This window comes from Pan troglodytes, chromosome 19 (genome assembly GCF_028858775.2).
Source record: "Pan troglodytes isolate AG18354 chromosome 19, NHGRI_mPanTro3-v2.0_pri, whole genome shotgun sequence".
Classification (NCBI taxonomy): Eukaryota; Metazoa; Chordata; class Mammalia; order Primates; family Hominidae; genus Pan; species Pan troglodytes.
The window spans coordinates 31772309-31795788 of record NC_072417.2 but is presented as its reverse complement, the minus strand read 5'-3'; the positions used below and the strand labels follow the sequence as shown (position 1 = coordinate 31795788).

Sequence of the window (23480 nt, the reverse complement as noted above, 5' to 3'; positions counted from 1 at the left end):
AGCACTCTGCAGCAAAAGCCGCCAGCTAGGACGTACCATTCGAAATTGTAGGGAAAGAAAGGCTTTGCATAACCAAATACTCTGTGTTTATAAGGTCCCTCCTCTTTCGTTTCCTAACCGCAAATTCCATCACACCCAATAAAGTGAGAAATAGGATTGTAAATAAGACGGAGCAAGTAGGTTCCACTTCCTCCCCTATCGTGATCGTGGCATTGGTACTTTCTCTTCTCAATTCCCTCTCAATAATGGTACGGCTAGCGGAGGGGGGAATAGAGGGCCCTGGGAAGGCCTCAGGGCTCGGCGGCTAGTACCAGTGCAGAAACACCCCTCCTGCCGCAGCTTTGTGGTACCACCCGCTGCCCGCTGATTGGCTGCCGGGGCCCCGCAGTCCGCCTCAGCCCGCCGCGCCGCCCTCAGTACAGCTTCGGCCGCCGCGCCGCCTGGCTTTCGTATTCGTTGTTCTCGGCGGGCTGTGGGGCCTCCGCGCCGCGGCCGTTAGTCATGTCGGGTAGGTGACTTCTTCAGCGAGCAGCGACAGCGACGAGAAGGTCCTGGCGGGGTTGGGCTGTCTTCCCGCCCACCGGAGGGCCCTGAGGAGAAGCCTCCGGCCCTGAGGGAGGCTTGGGGTGGGGGGGCGGCCGCTGCCGCCGCCATGTTGAACTGGAGGCACGCACGCTCCCAATGGCTCTCCAGCTGCAAATCACGGCGGGAGCGCCTCGGGCCTCTTGTCTTTTGACCCTGTCCTTGGAACCCGAGGAGACTTGCCGTTCCCGGGGGAGGGTGTGTGTGAGTCGGGGGGCGGAGGCCGTCTACGCCATCGTAGGGGCGCGGGGAGCCGAGATTAGAGCATCAGCCTGAGAGAAGCGGTGCTTCTGGTTCTCCGCTCCGCCTCGGATCTTTCAGCGAGGCCTCGGGCCAGTCATCTCGCCGCCTCGTACCTCAGTTTTCCCATCCTCGAAGTGGAGCTGGGCCTGCCTGACTCACCCATTCATCAGGTGGGGGCCTTGACGCTCTGGGAGCCCTTTCAAAGGACGTTGCCTTACACGAAATCGTACTTATCGTTATTCACTCTGCAGTAACCACCTGGATTTGAGTTGGGGGTGTTTGCATAGTAATTTAGCTTCCTCTTCACCCTCCTGCCATTCGTCTTCCCCACCAGTTTATCTCCTGAAAGAGTTTGAAAGTGAGCCTTGTCTATCTATTATTGATAAGCTCCTGTAGGTGTATGTGGCATTTACCTTAAAACATGCAGACCAAAGGAAAGGCAATCTTTTTTTCCCCCCACGAAGCAGTTAACTTGGCAGAGGCCACCCATTGTGTGGAAGAGAAAGAGAGGCATTAGTCTCTTCAGGACAACCAGTTTGGATCCTGCTAAACCAGAATAAAAAATCTAGAACATGCATGTCCTCTTGATTTAGCAGATCTAGCTGTTCACACAGGGTCCTCTATTGTTAGGCTGCATCACGGGCCGCAAAGACCCAGGTGTCTATCCACTTGCTAGAAACCATCATGAGAGTTAGATACCACTTTTCTGCTGGAAATATAGAACATTTCCTGAAACCGTATGGTTGAGGTGAAACAGGCATTTTGCAGTCTTATATTTTGAGTAAGGCCAAACCTGCCTAGTGTTATAAAACCAGACAAAAAACCCAGGTACCCGGTCTTGCAGGATAGAAATGTGTGACTAAAATGAAGCATCGATCTGAGAAGACTACAAATTAGCGGGAACGTTTGGACAGGAGCATGCTATACATTACTTAGATTAATGTTGATATTTAAGGAGCCAGGATATTGATTTGTTTTTGAGGGGTGCCCATCTACTTCATATAAGAGGCTATAAACTGCACTTCTTAAAGTTTCTGCTTAATCCTTGCTCAAACAAGAAGTAATTTCTTATTCCAAAGTAGACATTGGTACATCTTTTTCTAGGTACGTAATTTGGGATGAAGTCTGATAAAGCTCCTTAGAAGTTCTTATAGTACACCCTCACAAGAGTGTATCATCTACCCATGGTTTAAACAGAAATTAAAATTCTACCCTCGTGGAGAAATTTACCAAGTTTAAAGGCTTCAGTCCTCATTAAAAACTTTTAGCCTGTCTTGATCTTTAACATAATTATTGATATAAAACAATGGCTTCTGTGGAAAGTTGAAGTTTTTGTGGTTTGCTATTTGTAAAATACAGGCTTTTTCATGTATCATATAAGCATATAAGCTGGCTTAATCATTAGTATTGATCTTCAAGTTACTAAGACACCAGATATTTGTTATTTTGTAGTTCGAGTATTTTTTAAAATACGAAATTGGCTTTTCGGTGTGTGAAAGGGGCTACTTACTAGACGCTTGTTTTTAAATTAACATTCAATTAATTAAAGCTAGACTCGTTATATTCTTAGGCTTGGTATACTATTTATATGTTTTGTAATAAGTGTATAAAAATAATACCTTTGACTTTGTGTAAAAATAATGCTTTTGACTTGTTCTCTGATGAATGTTTATTAAAATCCCCCAAAACAACTAATGCCATTAATAATTTTAGTTAAGTCCTTTAAACATTCCAGACTACACATGTAAATTTAATATATCAAATTGACTCAACCGCTCCAAAAAACCTAATAAAGTGTAAGCACTGAAGTAATCAATAAATCAAAATTGTAGAAATTATAAGTCAGAGTCTAACATTCAAATACTGTTTACAACGTGAATTAGCTAACACCTTAACGAATTTAAATCAGTTACACACATAAAAATTACAAAGTCAAGATAACTTCTCATTCTGGCAGTGTGGCAGACCACGATTAACTTGAAAATCTATCTACAAAGATTTAAAAAAATGCAAAAACTAAGAAAGGACAAACCCCCAGTGCCAAAAATGAAGTAGGAGCCAGCATGGCAGGCAAAGAGCTAACTTGTCAGCTACCCTGGAGAGGAGGGCATACACCTTTTTTAGACACCTGGGTTTTATTGCTCAAGTAACTGTGTAGGGACCAGAGATAAAACGTACGGACCATTAACGCCAGGTAATGGGAACTGAGACTCTTAACATAAATTCTAGACTTATGTGTTATGGAGTTAAAGGACTGTACATTATGTGAAGGAATGAACTGGAAAAAACCTTAGTACCAACATAAGAGATGACAAAGTGGCATGGACGTTTAGGCTCCAGGAAACTTTAAGACAAATTAACGTAAAAATGGTTTTGGGGCTGGTAATACCCTTGGTGTTTCTGTTAAAAACATGAAGAACGGCTGGGCGTGGTGGCTCACGTCTGTAATCCCAGCACTTTGGGAGGCCGAGGCGGGTGGATCACCTAAGGTCGGGAGTTCGAGACCAGCTTGACCAACCTGGAGAAACCCCATCTCTACTTAAAAAATTAAGGCATCCTACATGCCTGTAATCCCAGCTACTCAGAAGGCTGAGGCAGGAGAATCGCTTGAACCTGGGAGGCGGAGGTTGTGGTGAGCCGAGATTGTGCCATTGCACTCCAGCCTGGGGAACAAGAGAAACTCTATCTCAAAAAAAAAAAAAAAAAACCTGAATAACATTTTCTGGAGGAAATTTCACGGTTTAGATCCCAAGGAATTTCAGATAAAGCAAGCCTTGCAAAAGATATGTTCATAGTAAATTGCAGAGCTTTAGGAAACATTTCACTGAAATGAGAGTCAATGACAAATAGGATTAGAGCCTCTAACAGATTATCTGAGAGAATATTTTTATGTTTAAAATTGTTAAAATAAACCTAAAGGAAGGAATCAACCCTAAGATCAAGGTTGGCCGGGTGCGGTGGCTCATACCTGTAATCCCAGCCCTTTGGGATCCTGAAGCAGGTGGATCACCTGAGGTCAGGAGTTCGAGACCAGCCTGGCCACCATGGCGAAACCCCATCTCTACTAAAAGTATAAAAATTGCCAGGTGAGGTGGCGGGAACCTGTAATCCCAGATCCTTGTGAGGCTGAGGCACCAGAATTGGTTGAAGCTGGGAGGCAGAGGTTGCAGTTTGAGCCACTGCACTCCAGCTTGGGTGACAGAGCAAGACTCTGTCTCAAAAAAAAAAAAAAAAAAAAAAAGATCAAGGTGTTAATAAAACAAGCCACATAGATTTGAAAAAGAATCAAGTAAAACGTTTAGAATTAATTAGGAAAAGTGAATAAGTTGGAATAGCAGGCCTAGCAGAAGAAAGAATTACAGATATGATGGATGTGACTTATCTCACAGATGTGGAAGGTAGATGTGATCTTCCAGCATTCAATTCAGGGGGATAAGATATGAAAATGAAAGATTTCAGGCATGGTGGCTCATGCCTATAATCCCAGCACTTTGAGAGGCTGAGGTGGGTAGATCGCGTGAGCTCAGGAGTTTGAAAACAGCCTGGGCAACATGATGAAACTCCCATCTCTACAAAATACAAAAAAGATCAGCTGAATGTGGCGGTATGCATGTGTAATCCCAGCTACTCGGGAGGTTGAAGTGGGAGGATTGCTTGAGCCCAGGAAATCGAGGCTACAGTGAGCTGTGATTGTCCTACAGCACTTCAGCCTTGGCAACAGAGCGAGACCCTGTCCCCCCCCCCCCCCCCCGCAAAAAAAGATTAAGAAACATGGGAAATAGATTAAAAACTCCTGTCATATATCTAATAAGAGATTGAGAAGGAGAAAATGGAGGAAGAATCAATAGTTGATTTCCAAAGTAAATGAACATTTTGAATTGAACACTAGATTTAAACATGAAACATTCATACCTAGATACATTGATGTAAAAATGCAGGTTATGAAGTACCAGTAACCTACTAGAGAAAATAGGAAGCAGTGGTATGATTAATAACAGACTAATTAAATATTTGAAGAAGCTGGAAAATAATGAAATTATCCATTAGAGTTTAGAGAGAAAGTAACCATTGACTTTGAATTTTCTTTTTTCTGTTTTTTGTTGTTGTTGTTGTTGTTGTTTTAAGAGTAGCGGGGACTGACAACAGGTGCACACTGCCTTACCCGGCTAATTTTTAAAATTTTTTGTAGAGATAGGGTCTTTTTGTGTTGCCCAGGCTGGTCTTGAACTCCTCAGCTCAAGCAATTTGCAAACACCAACCAAAAGGTGATTTTTTTTTTGAGATGGAGTCTCGCTCTGTGGCCCAGGCTGGAGTGCAGTGGCGCAATCTCGGCTCACTGCAAGCTCCGCCTCCCGGGTTCACGCCATTCTCCTGCCTCAGCCTCCCGAGTAACTGGGACTACAGGTGCCCACCACCACCACGTCCGGCATATTTTTTGTATTTTTAGTAGAGACAGGATTTCACCATGTTAGCCAGGATGGTCTCGATCTCCTGACCTTGTGATCCGCCCACCTCAGCCTCCCAAAGTGCTGGGATTACAGGCGTGAGCAACCGCACCCAGCTGATTTTTTTTTTTTAAGTTATGTTACTAGCCAAAATAAAGTTCAGACGTAATGTTAAAAGGAAATTCACCAGGAACATAGGCCTGTACTTTTGTGTGCCTAATAATAAATACAGAAAACAGGCCCACCTGTAATCCCAGCACTTTGGGAGGCCGAGGCGGGCGGTTCACCTGAGGTCATGAGTTTGAAACTAGCCTGGTCAACATGGTGAAACTCCATCTCTATTAAAAATACAAAAACTAGCCGGGCAAGGTGGTGGGCACCTGTAATCCCAGCCACTCAGGAGGCTGAGGCAAGAGAGTTGTTTGAACCTGGGAAGCAGAGGTTGCAGTAAGTCAAAATCGTGTCACTGCACTCCATCCTGGGTGATAGAGTGAGACTCTGTCTCAAAAAAAAAAAGTTGTGTGTGTGTGTGTGTGTGTGTGTATATATATATATGTATATATATAAAACCTAAATGACAATTACAAGAACTTGACAAGTCTATAGTTATATGGGAAGTTAAAAAAAATACCTCTTTGTGTAATTAATAGATCAGGCAAACAGTAAGAATATGACCAAACATTAGTAAGACTAGACCAAACATTAGTAAAATATGAGTGATACAACTAATGAGCATAATGTTATAGACTGATAGAATTCACTTGAAATTTAGAAAATACATAATTATTTTCAGGCACACAGGGAACATGTGCCAAGGGGGAAAAGCAAAACAGGAAATCTGAGCAAATACCAAGAATAATAATATAACTTTTCTGGCTGCAGTGGAATATTAGGAAAAAACACAAAGGGAATCAAAACTATACACTTGGAAATTCAAAAGCACTTTAAATTTAAATTCGTAGGTCCAGACACAAAGCACAAGTGTCAAATAATCACAATGAACAGTTGTTTAGGATGCCTTAATCTATAAACTGATTTTCTCTGATGAATATAAAACACCTGCACTTTATCACTCAAGGATTTATACCAAGGGACAGATTTACTAGTCAGTACGCTTATTTCTATATCATCTTGGAGTTTTTAAGCTAGCCAGCTAAAGAAGTTAGATTTATAATTTCAGAGGGCTGAAATGACTGGGTTAAGATTAAGGGCCTTACTGTTAGATTTGAGATGGGGTTACAGGACCTATGTGCTGTACCCTACTAAAATTTTGCCTGAACCTAAAGAAAATATGCTGCGATTATGTATTTTGTCACTGGGAGAACCTACATCCATGCTTCAGGATATAGTTTAACCTAAAGCTTCATGCATCCACAAATACCTTGTTTTACTCATTGTTTTCCCCCTCATAACCCTTTTCATCCTTTGATTTGGGATAATCTGATTTCCTGTCATTTCATAGAGGCATCTAATCTCTTAATGGTCTAATTAGATTGTGTATTCTTTTCCGATTTTTCTTAATTGGTGGTTAGCTACAACTCTAGCTATCTTCTCATGGGCCTGGCAGTGATGTGTAATTTTTTCTTTTTCATTTCAGCTAGTTTTATGCCCTCCATATTCATAGAAGTAGTAGTTTGTGTCAAGATTTCATTTAATACTTTTTTTCTCTTTTGAGACAGGGTCTCGTTCTGTCGCTAAAGCTGGAGTGCAGTGGTGCAATCTTGACCCACTGCAGCCTCGACCTCCTGGGCTCAAGCAGTACTCCTGTCTTGGCCACCCAAAATGCTGGGATTACAGGGATGAGCCACTACACCTGGCCTTCATTTACTATTCTTAAAATTAAGCATTAAACAAAATCTTGTTCGGTCTAATTGGAGAGCTTTACTGCAGAAAAGTGGCAAATTTGGTATCACCCACTTATATTCGGTGGCAATATTTTCATATTGTAGCGTTATATAAATTGGATGAAAAAGTTTGTTCTAAGGACATATTGTATAATTAAATTTTAAAAAGAGAAAGTTACTGAGCCCCTATCTCTAAAAATTAAAAATAGCTGGGCGTGGTGCTGCACACCTGTAGTCCCAGCTACGCAGGAGGCTGAGGCAGGAGAATGACTCAAGTCTAGGAGTGAGCTGTGATGGCACCACTGCACTCCAGCATGGGTGACAGGAAGAGTTCATCTCTTAAAAAGAAGAAAGAAATTTCATTAGGTTTTGGTGCGTTTTAGAACGATTTGACAACAGTGATTTTTGTTTCAAATTGAGTGAGGTTGGGCCTGATGGTCAACAGTTTGCGACTTAGAGCCATTTTTTGCAGTTGCAAAAGCGTTTCATAAAAACTGCTCTTATGCGTCACATACTTAGGTCATTCATTTGACTCTGAGTAAAGCCTAAAGGATAGATAAATAGAACCTCTTCAGTAATTTTTGATATGATTGACATTTTGAAGTATTGAGAAAAGCTCATAGTTCAAATTCTTTATTTTTTATGTTACCACTCCCACCCCACCCCCACTTTTTTTTTTTTTTTTTTTTGAGAAGTGTCATTCAGTCGTGCAGGCTGGAGTGCAGTGGCACAATCACAGCTCACTGCAGCCTTGACCGCCCCTGGATCAGGTGATCCACCTCAGCCTCTCGAGTAGCTGGGACTACAGGCACATGCCACCATGCCCAGCTAGTTTTTGTGTTTTTTGTAGAGATGGGGTTTCGCCATGTTGGCCAGGCTGATTTCAAGCCATCTGCCTGCCTCAGCTTCCCATAGTGCTGGGATTGTGTGAGCCACCATGCCCGGTCCCTTGATAATTTTTTTAATTGCTAAATTGAAGCTACAAGCAGGTATTGCTGACTTGCTGTGCCAATTGGCTGAATCCCTGAAAGCTTGGTAAAATCAGAATAGAGCAACTAACTTAGCTGCTTTTTTTTTTTTTTTTAGCAAGTCTTTGGAAATATTTTTGTTGGTGCTGACAGCCAAAGCAGTCCAGTACAGAGGAATGGTGTATATCTTGGGGTGGTAAGGATGTTCAAGTAGATGTAATCCTGGGGATGTCATAGTGCATGTCTTTCCCCTTTTTGGACCTGATTAGTTTTAACAGATGTCTTTTTGTATATAATAATATTGCTTAAGGTCTTGAGTCTGTTTAAAGAATGGATTTTCACTGTTTACATTTGTTCACTGGGTTCTTGTGACCCTAGCACACATGTAGAATAGTAGTTTGCAAATACGTAGTTATTGTAAAAAGTAAATACTATTTGTACAAATTTCTTGTTTCATAGTATTTAACTTGAGTTAGTTTTTCTTTCTGCAGTTCTTTACATTTTCTTACCACATTTCTTCTGTATGAGCTAAAGTCAGCCTTTGAAGGAACCATAATTTTAAATAAGATTTAAAATTCTTTTTATGTGTTCTAGATTCTGGAAGTTACGGTCAGTCTGGGGGTGAGCAGCAAAGGTAAAGTATACATACATTTTAATAATATGAAAGAGTAGAACTGAGGTGAATTTTGTCAAGCTTCTTCTCTTGAGACTTGATGCTGGATGTCATAAGTTAAATATTAGCTTGTCACAGAGTGAAGAGAGTCAGTGTAAATAGGTGCTGTAAGACATTTATTCCCTTTCTGTTTTTCTTTATGTTTTGAGACAGAGTCTTGCTGTTTTGCTCAGGCTGGAGTGCAGTGGCAAATCATAGTGTACTACAGCCTTAAATTCCTGGGCTTAAGCGATCTTCCTGCCTCAGTCTCCCAAGTAACTGTAATCTCCACTGCAGACATGTGCCACTCTACTGGGCTTCTTCCTTTTCTTTACTTTTCTTTTTTTTTTTTTGAGACTGAGTCTCGCTCTTTCGCCCAGGCTGGAGCGCAGTGGCGCGCTCTCGGGTCGCTGCAAGCTCCGCCTCGCAGGTTCACGCCATTCTCTGGCCTCAGCCTCCCGAGTAGCTGAGACTACAGGCACTCGCCAGCACACCCGGCTAATTTTTTGTATTTTTAGTAGAGATGGGGTTTCACCGTGTTAGCCAGGATGGTCTCAATCTCCTGACCTCGTGATCGCCCGCCTCAGCCTCCCAAAGTGCGGGGATTACAGGTGTGAGCCACTGCACCTGGCCTCTTCCTTTTCTTAAATCTGTTTGCATCAATGAATATACCTCCTACAGATTAAAACAAATCTCCTTGGTATTGTAAAGTTTATGTTTTATTTAGGAAATCTCTTGGAAGAAACAATTACTAAAGAAATTTAATGTCAGACGCTATGGCTCATGACTCTAGTCCCAGTACTTTGGGAGGCCAAGATGGGAGGATTGCTTGAGGCCAGGAGTTAGAAACCAGCTTGGGTAATATAGCGAGACCTTGTCTCTAAAAAAAAAATTTTTTTAATTATCCAGACATAGTGGTGTGTACCTGTAGTCCTAGCTACTTGGGAGGCTGAGGTGGGAGGATCACTTGAGCCCAAGAGTTCAGGGTTGTTACAGTGAGTTATGACCATGCCACTGCATTCCAGCCTGGGTGACAGAGCGAGACCCTGTCTCGAAAAAAAAAAAAAAAAAAAATTTTTAAGCAATTGAACTCAACAGTTTTTTTAGAAAAAGCGTTTTATAACGGTGTATAATATGCTAATGTGTTTTTTCAGAGCACATTTTTTTTAAATACCATAAAAAATATTAAGCGTTTTTTTAGTGTGCTTACCATCCTCACAGTAAAAAGGAAGTTCTATTTTTATGTGAGTGTATATATGCAGTGGGCTTCTCTTACCAAAATACAGCCTTCAACTTATAGGATAAATGTTTTACAGCTCAGTGTAAGATACTCAGAATAGCACCTCAGATATCTTGTCAAATTTTAAGCTTCCTGAAAAACAAAACTGATTTGACTTTTTTGATCTCGTAAGATAGTGCTAACTTCCTAGTAGGTATCTAGCAAAATGTTTATTTGGTGAAATGTATTTTCAAAAGTTAAGGAATCTTGTTAGCACTTGATACCTTTAAAATGATAAAAAATTTTGCAAGTGTTTTAGTTTTCTTTGGATATTAGAAAGTCATAGTATAGATTCAGAAAGTTTGTTTCTGACTTGTTAGAGCTTATATACTATAAAATTAATATTCAGATCCCAGGAGGGTACATTTATTTAGTCAGTCAACAAATATTTATTGAGCTATGTGCCAGGCCCTGCTACAATACTGAGGATACGGTATAATTTCATTCAATGACTGTACTGTGGGGATAAACATGCCTCTAATTATTGAGACTTTTAAACTGGACTTCTAGTGCCTCCCTGTGCATCTTTTAGGAAGTTAAAGCCATTTAACTAAGGCAAATGGTAGGAAAAAATTAATCTGTCAAGATGTGATTAAATTGAGTAAGGTGTTCATTTTTTGTGTAGTCATCATTTTTGTGCTTCAGGTATTTATTATAAGTCTTGCTATGTAGTTTTTATTCCCCCCATACCCAAGCATAATTCTCTTGGAATTTTCTAGCTCTTACCAAGTTTTGTTTATTTCTGCAAGATTGTCAAAACAAAACTTTGGGTATTTGTTTCACATTCAGGAGATCTGGGAGTGACTTCATGTATTTCTTTAACAGTCTTTGATCGTCACCTTTCAATTTAGACTCTAGAGACAGGGAGATTGATGATTTCTCAGCAAAGAAGCTTGTATTTGAGTTGAAAGTTGAAAATGAAGGCAAGGTCTTCATTTAAACTTTAAAATTTCTACACATTTCTTTCAAGTATTGAATTTTTCTTTTGCAGTTATTCTACCTATGGAAATCCAGGCAACCAAGGCTATGGACAAGCATCACAAGTAGGTTGAAATATAAATTGTATTCTTCATAAGTAGTTATTTTTATCTTAAGTAGGTGATGAAACTTGAGTATTTACCTAAATTTCAGAGCTATTCTGGCTATGGGCAAACGACTGATTCCTCTTATGGACAGAACTACAGCGGTTACTCCAGTTATGGACAAAGTCAGTCAGGTTGGACTAGTTTGTTAAATTTGTTGTTTCAGAGATTGAAAAATCAGAGCCTTCACTAAATGATATACTCATCTAATCTTTAGGTTATTCACAGTCCTATGGTGGTTATGAGAATCAAAAGCAGAGCTCATATAGCCAGCAACCATATAATAACCAGGGACAGCAGCAAAACGTGGAATCATCAGGAAGGTAAGGAAATAGTAAAGTACTGAGATTGTTTTGGGCAGTGGAAATAACACTGATATTAAACAGATTTAACCAACAAAATCCTAGCTTTAAACTTTTTTTTTTTTTTTAAGGAAATTTTAATGGAGTGTGGATTTTACAACTGTATATTATGGAGAATGTGGAAATAGCATTGTCATTTGATTCTTATGATGTATTTGTGAAATCATTGTTTAGCTATAAATTGATGTCCTTAAAAATGTTAGAAAATTTTGGACCTCTGCTTTATCCCTGAGATTAAATAAAAACCTGCCTTTAGAATAAGACTTCTCAATATCTGTTTTTAAATTTCCATTTTATTTTTGAACCATGTGAATATATTAACTTTTCAGGGACAAAAATATTTTTTAAAAGGGTCAAAACTTACGCATATATCAGATACCCTAAAATGTGTTTTCTTTGTTGATATATGTAGGTGAATATTTACTGATAAATTTCAGGTTTTATAAAGTTTTTTTACCTTTCAGATTTAAAGAGCTGGTACTTAATTTTATGCTATTTACTTAATAGCAAGTTACTTTTTAAAAATTGTGCTTTACATTCTGTGAAATGCTTTTGCATTCTCTAATGTGATTGATCTTCAGATACCACTGTGAAATAGTGTCAGTAATTCCCATTTTACAGAGGGTAAAGAATTATTTGGCCTATCAAGTGACGTGGCTAAAAACTGAGGTCTCTAGTGTTTTCTTTCTACAGTGAAGACATTTATTCTAAGTGAAAATTAAATAAAAGCATTGAGGAAAGATTGGTGAGGTCAAATTATCACCCTTACAGATGTGAGAGTGTTTTGAAAAGTAGAAAGTAGAGTACAAATGTAGGGAATAATATCCAGAAGGCATACTACATTAAGAGAAATAACTCTTCAAGCCTTGTTGGTTAGTTTTAAATTTAAGGAGAATCGTTTTATAAATGATGTATTTTTGGAAGCATGACATATAAATATAGTCTGAAAAGAAATGTTAAGTTTGATTTGACAGCCATTTTAAAGTGCTAGGGTTTGGACTGTGGTTGTGTTGTGCTTTCGACAGGGAGTTAGGGAACATACTGATCTTTTATTAGATTGTTCTGATCCTCTGGTGAAGAATAAAATGTAACTATTAAGTTATGAGATCTTTTTTGTCCCCCCCCAGCCCATTTTTATAATAAGTAAACCTACTGGAACTCAAATCCAATTAAATGTTGCCTTTTTAACATTCCCACTCTGAGAGCATGTAATTAATACAGTAATATTGTTCTGAAGATACTTAGAATTTTCCTTTCAAATTGCTAGAATAAGCAGTCTCATTACCTGATAGAGTTTTTTTCAGATAAAAAAAATTGTGTTACAAAGCAGGTTCTTTTACTGTTTTCTAAAATGTACTATCACTGAAGATGTTTAGAAGACTGTACTATAGGTTCTAAAGATAATTCTAAGAGAAAAGATCTAAAAATATTTTAAGAGAAGACACTTGTTAAACTTCAGTGATATAGAGCCTTTCATTGTAACTATTAAAAGGACTCAGCTCTTGTGGCATGTTTATTAAAGAGTCAGACATATTACTGTACTTTGTAGCATCTTTTACTTTTTTTTAAAAATTCATGGAGATAGGCCAGGCTCGGTGGCTCACACCTGTAATCCCAGCACTTTGGGAGGCCGAGACGGGTGGATCACGTGAGGTCAGGAGTTAGAGACCAGCCTGACCAACATGGAGAAACCCCGTCTCTACTAAAAATACAAAATTAGCCGGGCGTGGTGGCACATGCCTGTAATCCCAGCTACTCGGGAGGCTGAGGCAGGAGAATTGCTTGAACCCGTGAGGTGGAGGTTGCGGTGAGCCACGATCGCACCATTGCACTCCAGCAGCCTGGGCAACAAGAGTGAAACTCTGTCTCAAAAAAAAAAAAAAAAAAGTTCAAGGAGATAGTAAAAAACCATAGTAATTTTTTGCTTTACTGCAGTTTTCAAAGATACATTTTTTTTCATAATGTGGCACCTCTTCAATGTTGGCAGAATCGTCTTTCGCAGGGAATTCCAGGAGACTGCAGATAACTAATTACCATGAGAAGGTAGTCATAAATATGGTTAATGTCTCTAACTGGTCAGGACTCTTAACATCAGTTTCAGCCAACTTGCTACAGCAAATGTAATCTTCCTATAAAGTCTCTTAAGTTCTCCATTTCTATTTAGCCAAGGTGGAAGAGCACCTTCCTATGACCAGCCAGACTATGGTCAACAAGATTCATATGACCAGCAGTCAGGCTATGATCAACATCAAGGCTCATATGATGAGCAGTCAAATTATGATCAGCAGCATGATTCCTATAGTCAAAACCAGCAGTCCTATCATTCACAAAGGGAAAACTACAGCCACCACACACAAGGTAAGATTTACTGACCTCTATTATTATTTTTCCCCCTCTCAGAATTATTTGTATGAATTTCGATTAAAAGAACCACAGAGGATTTCACCTGTTTGTAAAAATTTAGGGTAACCTTGAAGATATGTTCCCTGTCATGGTAATCAAAACTAGTTTATCGGATTTCTACTTCTGAACTTGGAGGCCCTCAGATGGTCATGACTTTTGATGGCTGATTACGTGAATTTGTCTCAGTGAACTCTGATCCTTGACAATACTGCTGGTACCAGTTCTTTTGGTGTTGGTGTTGTACTTGATTTGGGGTACTTATTTATGTACCTTTAAGGCCTAGTACATGGTTTGGTTCATTGTAGGTGCTCAGTTGAATAATTGTAAGTGTAAGTAAGTGCTTGTTGAATAATTGAATAGTAAATAGTAAGTGCTTGTTGAATAATTGAATGAATAAGTAAATAAGTAAAAGTGGAAGCACATTCACTAAATATCTTCTCTCAGTTTGAAGATTCAGTTATTCCTTGTCCATGCTCAATTTACATTTAAATGTTTCTGAAGTGAAGAAAGTGGTAACTTTTAAGATTCGGGGGCTGGGCGCAGTGGCTCACGCCTGTAATCCCAGCATTTTGGGAGGCCGAGGTGGGCAGATCACGAGGTCAGGAGATCGAGACCATCCTGGCTAACATGGTGAAACCCTGTCTCTACTAAAAATACAATAAAAAAAAAATTAGCCGGGCATGGTGGCGGGCGCCTGTAGTCCCAGCTACTCGGGAGGCTGAGGCAGGAGAATGGCGTGAACCCGGGAGGCAGAGCTTGCAGTGAGCGGAGATCGCATCAGTGCACTCCAGCCTGGGCTACAGAGCGAGACTCTGTTTCAAAAAAAAAAAAAAAAGATTGGGGTCGTGCTTTTCATCTAAGTTACTAAGGTTCTTGTAGCTAAGATTGTATTTTAACTCATACTGTTCCACATTACTGTTTTGCCATGTCAGTTCAGCAGAATGGAATTTGACACAGATAAAATTCTCAAAAACATGTAATTCCAGATGATTTTATGATGACTTGCATTTGAGTTGTGTGCACATGTGCCATTTTCTATAAGGATATGTGTGGCCTAAAGAGCCATTTAACATTGTTATTTGAAGCTTTAGAAATGAGAGTGGTTATTTGTGTGTTATATTTTCTTTTTTGTAGATGACCGTCGTGATGTGAGTAGGTATGGAGAAGATAATAGAGGATATGGCGGGTCACAGGGAGGAGGTAGAGGGCGTGGGGGATATGACAAGGATGGAAGAGGTCCTATGACAGGATCAAGGTAAGTATGTAGATAAAGATGCCTACATTTCTTCTTCTTCCTCTTTTTTTTTTTTTTTAAGGTGTTACTTGGCTGGATCAATTCCAGCATCTAATTTAGTTAAGAGACTTTAAAAAGGGATTATATATTGGAGAAAAAGGCAGAAATTAAAAGTGTATTTTCAGTCTTAATATCTCACATAAATGACCTTAGAATTGGCTATGTTAGTAGTTAGTTTATGTGGTACATGTTAAACACCAGTAGAGAAACAACTATGGTTGCGATTAAATCACTTGACTTTCCTGCCAGAGCTAGAATCTTAACTCCTTTAAAAGACGACTCTGGGAAATCCAGTGTTTGTATGTAAAAATAAAAGGTAAGTTAATTCTGGATTGAGGGGCAGAGGCTATTTCTTAATCTCGAATCTCCTTGGGAAGGGAAAGTATTAGGAGGCAGTAATGGAGTAGAAAGGTGGGGATGGCAAATAAGAGAAAGATTTAATGTAACAAAACTGTTTTGTCCCTCTTCTTAAGTAAATAATTATTGGAATAATTAGTGTAACATCACATAGTAATGTGTATTTTGTCTTGACTAAGTTGTGTAAAGGAATGTCTTTTTAATTCAGCTTTTCTTTTCTCCATGCTAGTGTTATCAGGTTTTGGTATTTATTTACTTACAGCATATGTTATGAAGCTGGTTTGAAAATTGGTTTTAGATATATCTGCAAGTTTACTACTTTGACTGTAAAAAAAAAAAAAATGAAAAAGTAGTTGACATCTGTCCTCAGAAGAAGTTTGCAGGTTGCATATTTGTGTGTAAATACACAGGCTAAAAGGTAATTTATGTTCCTTGGGAATTGAAATGGTCAGTGGCCCGTTACAGAAACTTATCAGTCATATATCAGCACCAGTTCATTCTTTTGCACCTTAGGGATCATCTGTCCCCTGAGGTGACCTGAGAAACAACCAGTTGCCCACAGACTGTGATTTCTTCAATGAGCCAGGATTTGATTTCACTGCCTTATATTCTATTTTTAGTGTACAGTGCTTTGATTTTTTGGAAAAACTAAATTTTAAACATATTTGAAAAGTGTTATAAGACTTGGACATTAAGTCTGTTGATAGCCAAAGTCAGTTTACCAAAGTAAAACAAATAAATTCTATGCTTCTTCATTGTCAAAGAGCAGTCTGCCATCATGTGGATATAAATGGACTATGTAAAGTGACATGGTGCTTACTCTCTACCTAATAATAGCCTCCCTCCTGTTCCAAACAAGATAACCAACAGGTATATTTAATTTACCAGTTAATATGTTTTGGATAATTGGCTGCCTTGAAATGCTATATGTTTTATAGTACATCATAGCTTTAGTTTTCTTCATAAGGAAATTACAGTTACATCCTAATCGATTATTAAACTATCACTGTGTCTAAGAATGGAGGAAGAAGATAGGGGATAGGTAGGGAAGTCATTATAAATATATTTTCACTGGCCAGGCATGGTGACCCATGCCTGTAATCCCAGCACTTTGGGAGGTCGAGGCGGGCGGATCACGAGGTCAGGAGATGGAGACCATCCTGGCCAACACAGTGAAACCCCGTCTCTACTAAAAATACAAAAAATTAGCCAGACGTGGTGGCAGGCGCCTGTAGTCGTAGTCCGAACTACTCAGGAGGCTGAGGCAGGAGAATGTTGTGAACCCGGGAGGCGGAGCTTGCAGTGAGCCGAGATCATGCCACTGCACTCCAGCCTGGGCAACAGAGCAAGACTTCGTCTCAAAAAAAAAACATTAAAAAAAAATGTATTTTCATTTGTGACTCATCTTGTAACTAGAGGATCGAAAGGACTTTGAATGATCCTCCTGACAAAGGAGAGAAGGAGTACCTTAATCAACCCTGGGGTCCAATTAAGTACTTTTATAAACCCCTTGCAACATACTTCATATTTTCCTTTAATACCCCTTAATACAAAATCATATGCAGAAGTCCAATATCTAGTTGGTCAAAATGATGCTGATCTGGTTTCAGTGGGGGAAAGATCGGGTGAGGAAGGGATCTGCAATCTTGCCTTATACTCTGTTATTTGTTGAGATGTTCATGAAAGGCCTTTTTTAGAAATCCGTATGGATGCCGATTACTCTTTATATTGAGTTGGCAAACTGTGTGAAAGGCCAGATAGTAAATGTTTTGGGTTTTGTGAACCATATGGTTTCTATTGTAACTATTCATCTCTGCCCTTGGAGCACCAGAGCAGCCGTAATTAATATGTAAATGAATAAACAGGGTTGTGTTCCAGTAAAGCTTCATTTATGGATACTGAAATTTAAAGTTCATATAATTTTTTTTTTTTTTTGAGATGGAGTCTCGCTCTGTTGCCCAGGCTGGAGTGCAGTGGCACCATCTCAGCATACTGCAACCTCCACCTCCCAGGTTCAAACAGTTCTCCTGCCTCAGCCTCCTGAGTAGCTGGGACTACAGGCGTGTGCCAGCACACCCAGCTAATTTTTTTTTTTTTTTTTTTTTTTTTTTTTTTTTTTAGTAGCGATGGGGTTTCACCGTGTTAGCTAGGATGGTCTCGATCTCCTGACCTCGTGATCTGCCCGCCTTGGCCTCCCAAGATTACAGGTGTGAGCCACCACGCCTGGCTGAAGTTCATATTATTTTTATGTGTCATAACACATAAAATTATTTTTATGTGTCATAACATCTTTTTAAAGATGTGCTTTTTAGCTTATTTATTGGGATAAAATGTTTTGAATTTGAATATAGATGCCCTGTTTTAAGATTTTTTTTTCCCCACACAGTTTTGCATTTAAGTACCAGAATACCCGAACATTTTTCATTAGTCTTCATCAACACTCCCATTTGTGTTCTCAGTCAAATTAAAAATAGCAATTCTTGGCCGGGTGCGGTGGCTCACACCTGTAATCCCAGCGCTTTGGGAGGCCGAGGCATTTCCACTAAAACTACAAAAAAATTAGCCGGGTGTGGTGGCGGGCGCCTGTAGTCCCAGCTACCCTGGAGGCTGAGGGAGGAGAATGGCGTGAACCCAGGAGGCGGAGCTTGCAGTGAGCTGAGATCGCACCACTGCACTCCAACCTGGGCAACAGAGCAAGATTTCGTCGCAAAAAAAAAAAAAAAAAGTTCTTTTGGGGGCTGTTTGAAGAATATCTGGCATTAGTCGGGTTTATATTAAAATAAGAAGGGGCATGGGCCAGGTATGGTGGCTCACGCCTGTAATTCCAGCACTTTGGAGGGCACAGTGGGTGGATCACCTGAGATCAGGAGTTCGAGATCAGCCTGACCAATAGGGTGAAACCCCGTCTCTACTAAAAATACAAAAAATTAGCTGGACATGATGGTGGGTGCCTATAATCCCAGCTACTCGGGAGGCTGAGACAGGAGAATCACTTGACCTGGGAGTTGGTGGTTGCAGTGAGCTGAGATCACACCATTGCATTCCAGCCTGGGCAACAAGAGCGAAACTCCATCGCAAAAAAAAAAGAAGGGGCATAATTTGTGGATGAGGATTGGATATAAGGTAAAGGATGGGACATTCTTGGACTTACAGATGGTGTGATTGCCTGGCTAGAAGAAGAACTCCCGGTCAAAAAGAAACCATCAGCTTTCCAAGTGTGAAAGAGAGATAAGTGAAGATTATAGGGACTACAGGAAACTTAATCTTTTTCTTTGAAAAAGCAATTGTAGCAAAAAAAAGAAAATTTCTTACTGTCATCTAAAATTGACATGGACATCTTAGTGGACTAGAAGTTAAGGGCATAAATTCTCCCAGTGATTTTTAATTTTAGCATTGTGATTAACACCTTCTAAAATTGCCAGAACTTAATAAATAATTGCTTTTCATTATTAGTATGCCATCAAATTTAGTAGCTGTTTCAGGCTTTAATGTGTCAAGCCTAAAATCCAGATTTTTGAGGATCTTCTCCCTCTTAAAAGAGTATTCAGTTAACTGCCGTAGAAATACACATGTATACAAGGGCACTGTATACATCAGTCTAAAAAATAAAAATATGTATACATTCTGGTGAGTCTAGCACAGCATTGCCCAATAGAAATACAATGGAGGTCACAAATGTGACCCATATAGTTAATTGTAAATTTTCTAATAGCCACATTAAAAAGAAAACAGCACAGATAAACAAATGAGAAAATCTATTTAACTCAATATATTCAAAATATTTCATCATGCAATCAATATAAAAAATTTCTTTTTGTTGGTCATGATGGCCTGCGCCTGTAATCCTAGCTACTTGTGAGGCTGAGGCAAGAGGATTGCTTGAGGCTAGGAGTTTGTGACTAGATGGGCAATATAGTAAGATGCCATCTTTTAAAAATGAGAAAATTAGCTGGGCACTGTGGCACACGCCTATAGTCCCAGCTACTTGGGAAGCTGAGGCAGGAGGATTGCTTGAGCCCAGGAGTTCAAGGCTGCAGTGAGCTATGATTGTGCCTATGAATAGCCACTGCACTCCAGTCTGGGCAATAGTGAGCCTGTCAAATTCCATTTCCCCCTCCGCCCCATACCTCTTCAAATGTTTAAAAAAAAAAAAAAAGTACTGTACATTCCTTTTTTCATATTAAAATTTAGAAATCCATTTTGTGTTTTGCATTTAGAGCACATCTTAATTTAGACTGGCTACATTTCCAGTGCTCAACAGGCCACATGTAGATAGTGGATACTGTATTGGACAGTGCAGCTCTAGAATGATAGATTGTTGGCCTCCTGAGATGTTGATAAATGCTGAATCCAGAAAGCCTTTTTACCATGCATGTAAGACATAGGAGGAAATAAAATGTAAATACAGCTGTTATTGAGAATAGTACTTAAATCCATTGAGTCACTTAAATGTGGAATTAATGTTGGTCTTTTCCTCACACTCAGAAAATTGTATTCTGGATTTAGTAGTCTGAAAACCCAAGCACAGCATGGGTTTTTAAGCTAACTTTTCTCCATTTTTAGCTAAGTCCTTTCTCTCTAGTTAGTGAAATTTTCTAAGAATAGAGATTCCTGCATTGTCCTTTTACTTCTTGGCAGTTTTAGTCCATAAATAGATATAGTTAGGTTTTTATTTTATTTTTATTTTTTTTTTAATTAAAAGATTTGGAGTCTGGGCGTGGTAGTCACGCCTGTGATCCCAGCACTTTGGGAGGCCGAGACGGATGGATCACGAGGTCGGGAGATCGAGACCATCCTGGCTAACATGGTGAAACTCCATCTCTACTAAAAATACAAAAAATTAGCCGGGCGTGGTGGCGGGCACTTGTAGTCCCAGCTACTCGGGAGGCTGAGGCAGGAGAATGGTGTGAACCCAGGAGGCGGAGGTTGCAGTGAGCCGAGATCGTGCCACTGTACTCTGGCCTGGGAGACAGAGCGAGACTCCATCTCAAAAAAAAAAAAAAAAAAGAGAGAGAGAGACCTGGAGTAGAGATTCTGTCAAAGAACTTTTTCTTTCTTGAGAAGCATCTGAAATGGAATCTGTTGTCTCTTCGAAATATGTACTGCTGTAACAGTGAAAGAACCCTCAGAGTATGCCTTCGTGTGGGCTGCTCGTTGTGGTTTTGAACTTGGGGAAACTGTCTGTGTTTGGGTCAAGAATATGCAATGGCTGGGCACATTGGCTCACGCCTGTAATCCCAGCACTTTGGGAGGCTGAGGCAGGTGGATCACCTGAGGTCAGGGCTTCAAGACCAGCCTGGCCAACATGGTGAAACCCCGTCTCTACTGAAAATACAAAAATTAGCTGGGCATGGTGGCAGGTGCCTGTAATCCCAGCTACTCAGGAGGCTGACGTGAGAGAATCGCTTGAACCCGGGAGTTGGAGGTTGCAGTGAGCCGAGATTGCACCATTGCACTCCAGCTTGGGCAACAAGAGCGAAACTCTTGTCTCAGAAAAAAAAAAAAATATGCAACTAGCTGGGGGCTGTGGCGCGTACCTGTAGTCCCAGCTACTTAGGAGGCTGAGGTGGGAGGATCACTGATGCTCAGGAGTTCGTGACCAGACTAGGCAAAATAGCAAGACACCATCTCAAAAAACAAACAAAAAAACCAGCTAGTTTTCTTATGCAGGGGGTACTCTGCCAATAAAGTTGAGTATGCTTATATTATGTCCCTGTTAAATATCTCTGCTACTTCAGGAATTCTTTATGTGTAAATGTTTTCTGCTTTTTCTGGGAATTAAAGCAAATTTGTTGTGTCAACATCTTGACTCATAGATGTTCAAGTACCTTTGTGTCTTGATTTGCCTTAGCATGTAGAAAAGGGACTTGTAACATTAATGCAGATTTGAAAGAAAGATTGTTAACCTCAGGCACATCTTCTGTTAATATCTAATAGTACTACTTGAAGGTTATTTTCTGTATTTAATAAATTCCTTAAAAAGGATAATTTTCTAATAAGGAGAGAGAAAATGATTGAAACGTTTGAACTTGAAAGAAGGCTTTGCATAAAATTACAGATCATCTAGATCAATGCCTAAACCAAATGTCTAGACATTTTAGACTTAAATGTGCATATGAATTACTTGGGGGATCTTATTAAATGCAGGTTCTTATTCAGTAGGTCTAGGGTGGGGCCTGAGATCCTGCTTTTCTCAGAACCTTCCAGGCTATGCTTACGCTTATATTCCATCACGTTTTGATTAGTAAGGGGACAGACCCTTATTTTGTTAAGGAGATTGAAGCTTATGGAGAACCACTGACATGTCCAGATTTTCAAGATTGATTAGTTATAATTAAGACTGTACCCTGAGTCTCTTGAAGACTAGTTCTTTTTCCAGTGTACTATGGTATTTCCAAATTTATGGCCATGTGTTGAAATCTTCAGCTGCTTTATTTTCAAAGGAAATGCACAGTAAAGATGACGTTCAAGGCCGGGCGCAGTGACTCATGCCTGTAATCCCAGTGCTTTGGGAGGCCGAGACGGGCGGATCATGAGGTCAGGAGATTGAGACCATCCTGGCTAACACGGTGAAACTCCGTCTCTACTAAAAATACAAAAACAAAAATTAGCCGGGCGTGGTGGCAGGCGCCTATAGTCCCAGCTACTCGGGAGGCTGAGGCAGGAGAATGGCGGGAACCCAGGAGGCGGAGCTTGCAGTGAGCCAAGATCGCGCCACTGCACTACAGCCTGGGCGACAGAGCGAGACTCCGTCGCAAAAAAAAAAAAAAAAGATGATGTTCAAATGTATTATATGGAGGAATAGGAAATCATAAACCTATTTAAATGTCATTTGTTTTATATCCCTTTATTTTTGCCAGGGGTATGTCCTTTTTCTGTTGTTCAAAGTTATATTACTGGCCAGAATGGAAATTATAGGAACTAGCTATGTATGAAATTGCATGTTTTCCATCCATTGTGGCCAGGTTTGGTATTCCCTTAAGATGGCAACAAAGTAAGAGGCATTTCTTCTAGCACTTATTCGTGAACCCAGTGACCTCCAATTTCCCATTTTAAAAGTCATCTTTATCCTCGGAACTTTAACCTACTGGCATAAGAACGTGGGCTTAAGTTCTTTTCTATCACTTTTTGGAGTTAAAAAACCTCTTGAGAGGCCGGGCGTGGTGGCTCACACCTGTAATCCCAGCACTTTGGGAGCCTGAGGCGGGCAGATCACGAGGTCAGGAGATCGAGACCATCCTGGCCAACACAGTGAAACCCCGTCTCTACTAAAAATACAAAAAATTAGCCGGGCGTGGTGGCGCCTGCAGTCCCAGCTACTCGGGAGGCTGAGGCAGGAGAATGGCATGAACCTGGGAGGCGGAGCTTGCGGTGAGCCAAGATTGCGCCACTGCACTTCAGCCTGGGCAACAGAGCAAGACTCCGTCTGGGAAAAAAAAAACAAAAAAAAACCTCTGAGATACCTTGGTTTCCATTAATAATATTTTCAGCAGTTTAATCTCAACTCTGTTGGCTTCCCTTTCTTAAAGAGTTAAGCAGTGATATACATGTCATTTAGAAGTAAAGGGAGGGCTTTAGTACTGCCTGTTCTGAAGTAGGAGTCTTAGAAATTCAGTGGCAAACTGTATAGGAAGGGCCTGAGTTTCATATTGTCTATATTGCCTTGAAATAGCCTTAGTCTCCTGCTTAAAAAGGCATCCTGGAAATCATATAAAAAGTAACAACAAATTAAAATGCATGTGTCTGTACCTAAGGCAGCTGTAAGTGGAAATATTTTTACCTCATAGTGAAATAGAATGGATCTATTAAGAAGGGAGAATTTTTTTTCAGAGTGTTTTATCTCAGTGTGGCTCAGAAAAGCCATTTATAGGGTAGGGTAATCACTAGAGTTGAGGGTTCCTCCCCCCACCCCCCATAAGATTGGTATCCGTAAAGCAGAGATTTCTAAGCAGTGAGAGACTTCAGTATT

General features: G+C 40.1%; 1 protein-coding gene across 4 annotated transcripts in view; it reads left to right on the top strand.

The window, feature by feature from the left end:
* The first annotated feature begins 354 nt into the window (after nt 1–354).
* TAF15 (TATA-box binding protein associated factor 15) overlaps nt 355–23480 on the top strand; it is a 37749-nt gene continuing 14623 nt past the window's right edge. The window contains exons 1-7 of one of the 4 annotated variants that reach the window (XM_016931972.4): nt 355–508; nt 8677–8716; nt 11005–11056; nt 11145–11229; nt 11313–11418; nt 13604–13815; nt 14995–15115. In XM_016931972.4, the coding sequence (XP_016787461.1) occupies nt 502–508; nt 8677–8716; nt 11005–11056; nt 11145–11229; nt 11313–11418; nt 13604–13815; nt 14995–15115 (623 nt within the window). In that variant the 5' untranslated portion in view covers nt 355–501. The remainder of the gene's footprint in view (nt 509–8676; nt 8717–11004; nt 11057–11144; nt 11230–11312; nt 11419–13603; nt 13816–14994; nt 15116–23480) is intronic. The other 3 variants (XM_016931975.4, XM_016931973.4, XM_016931974.4) reach the window with 3 other exon arrangements.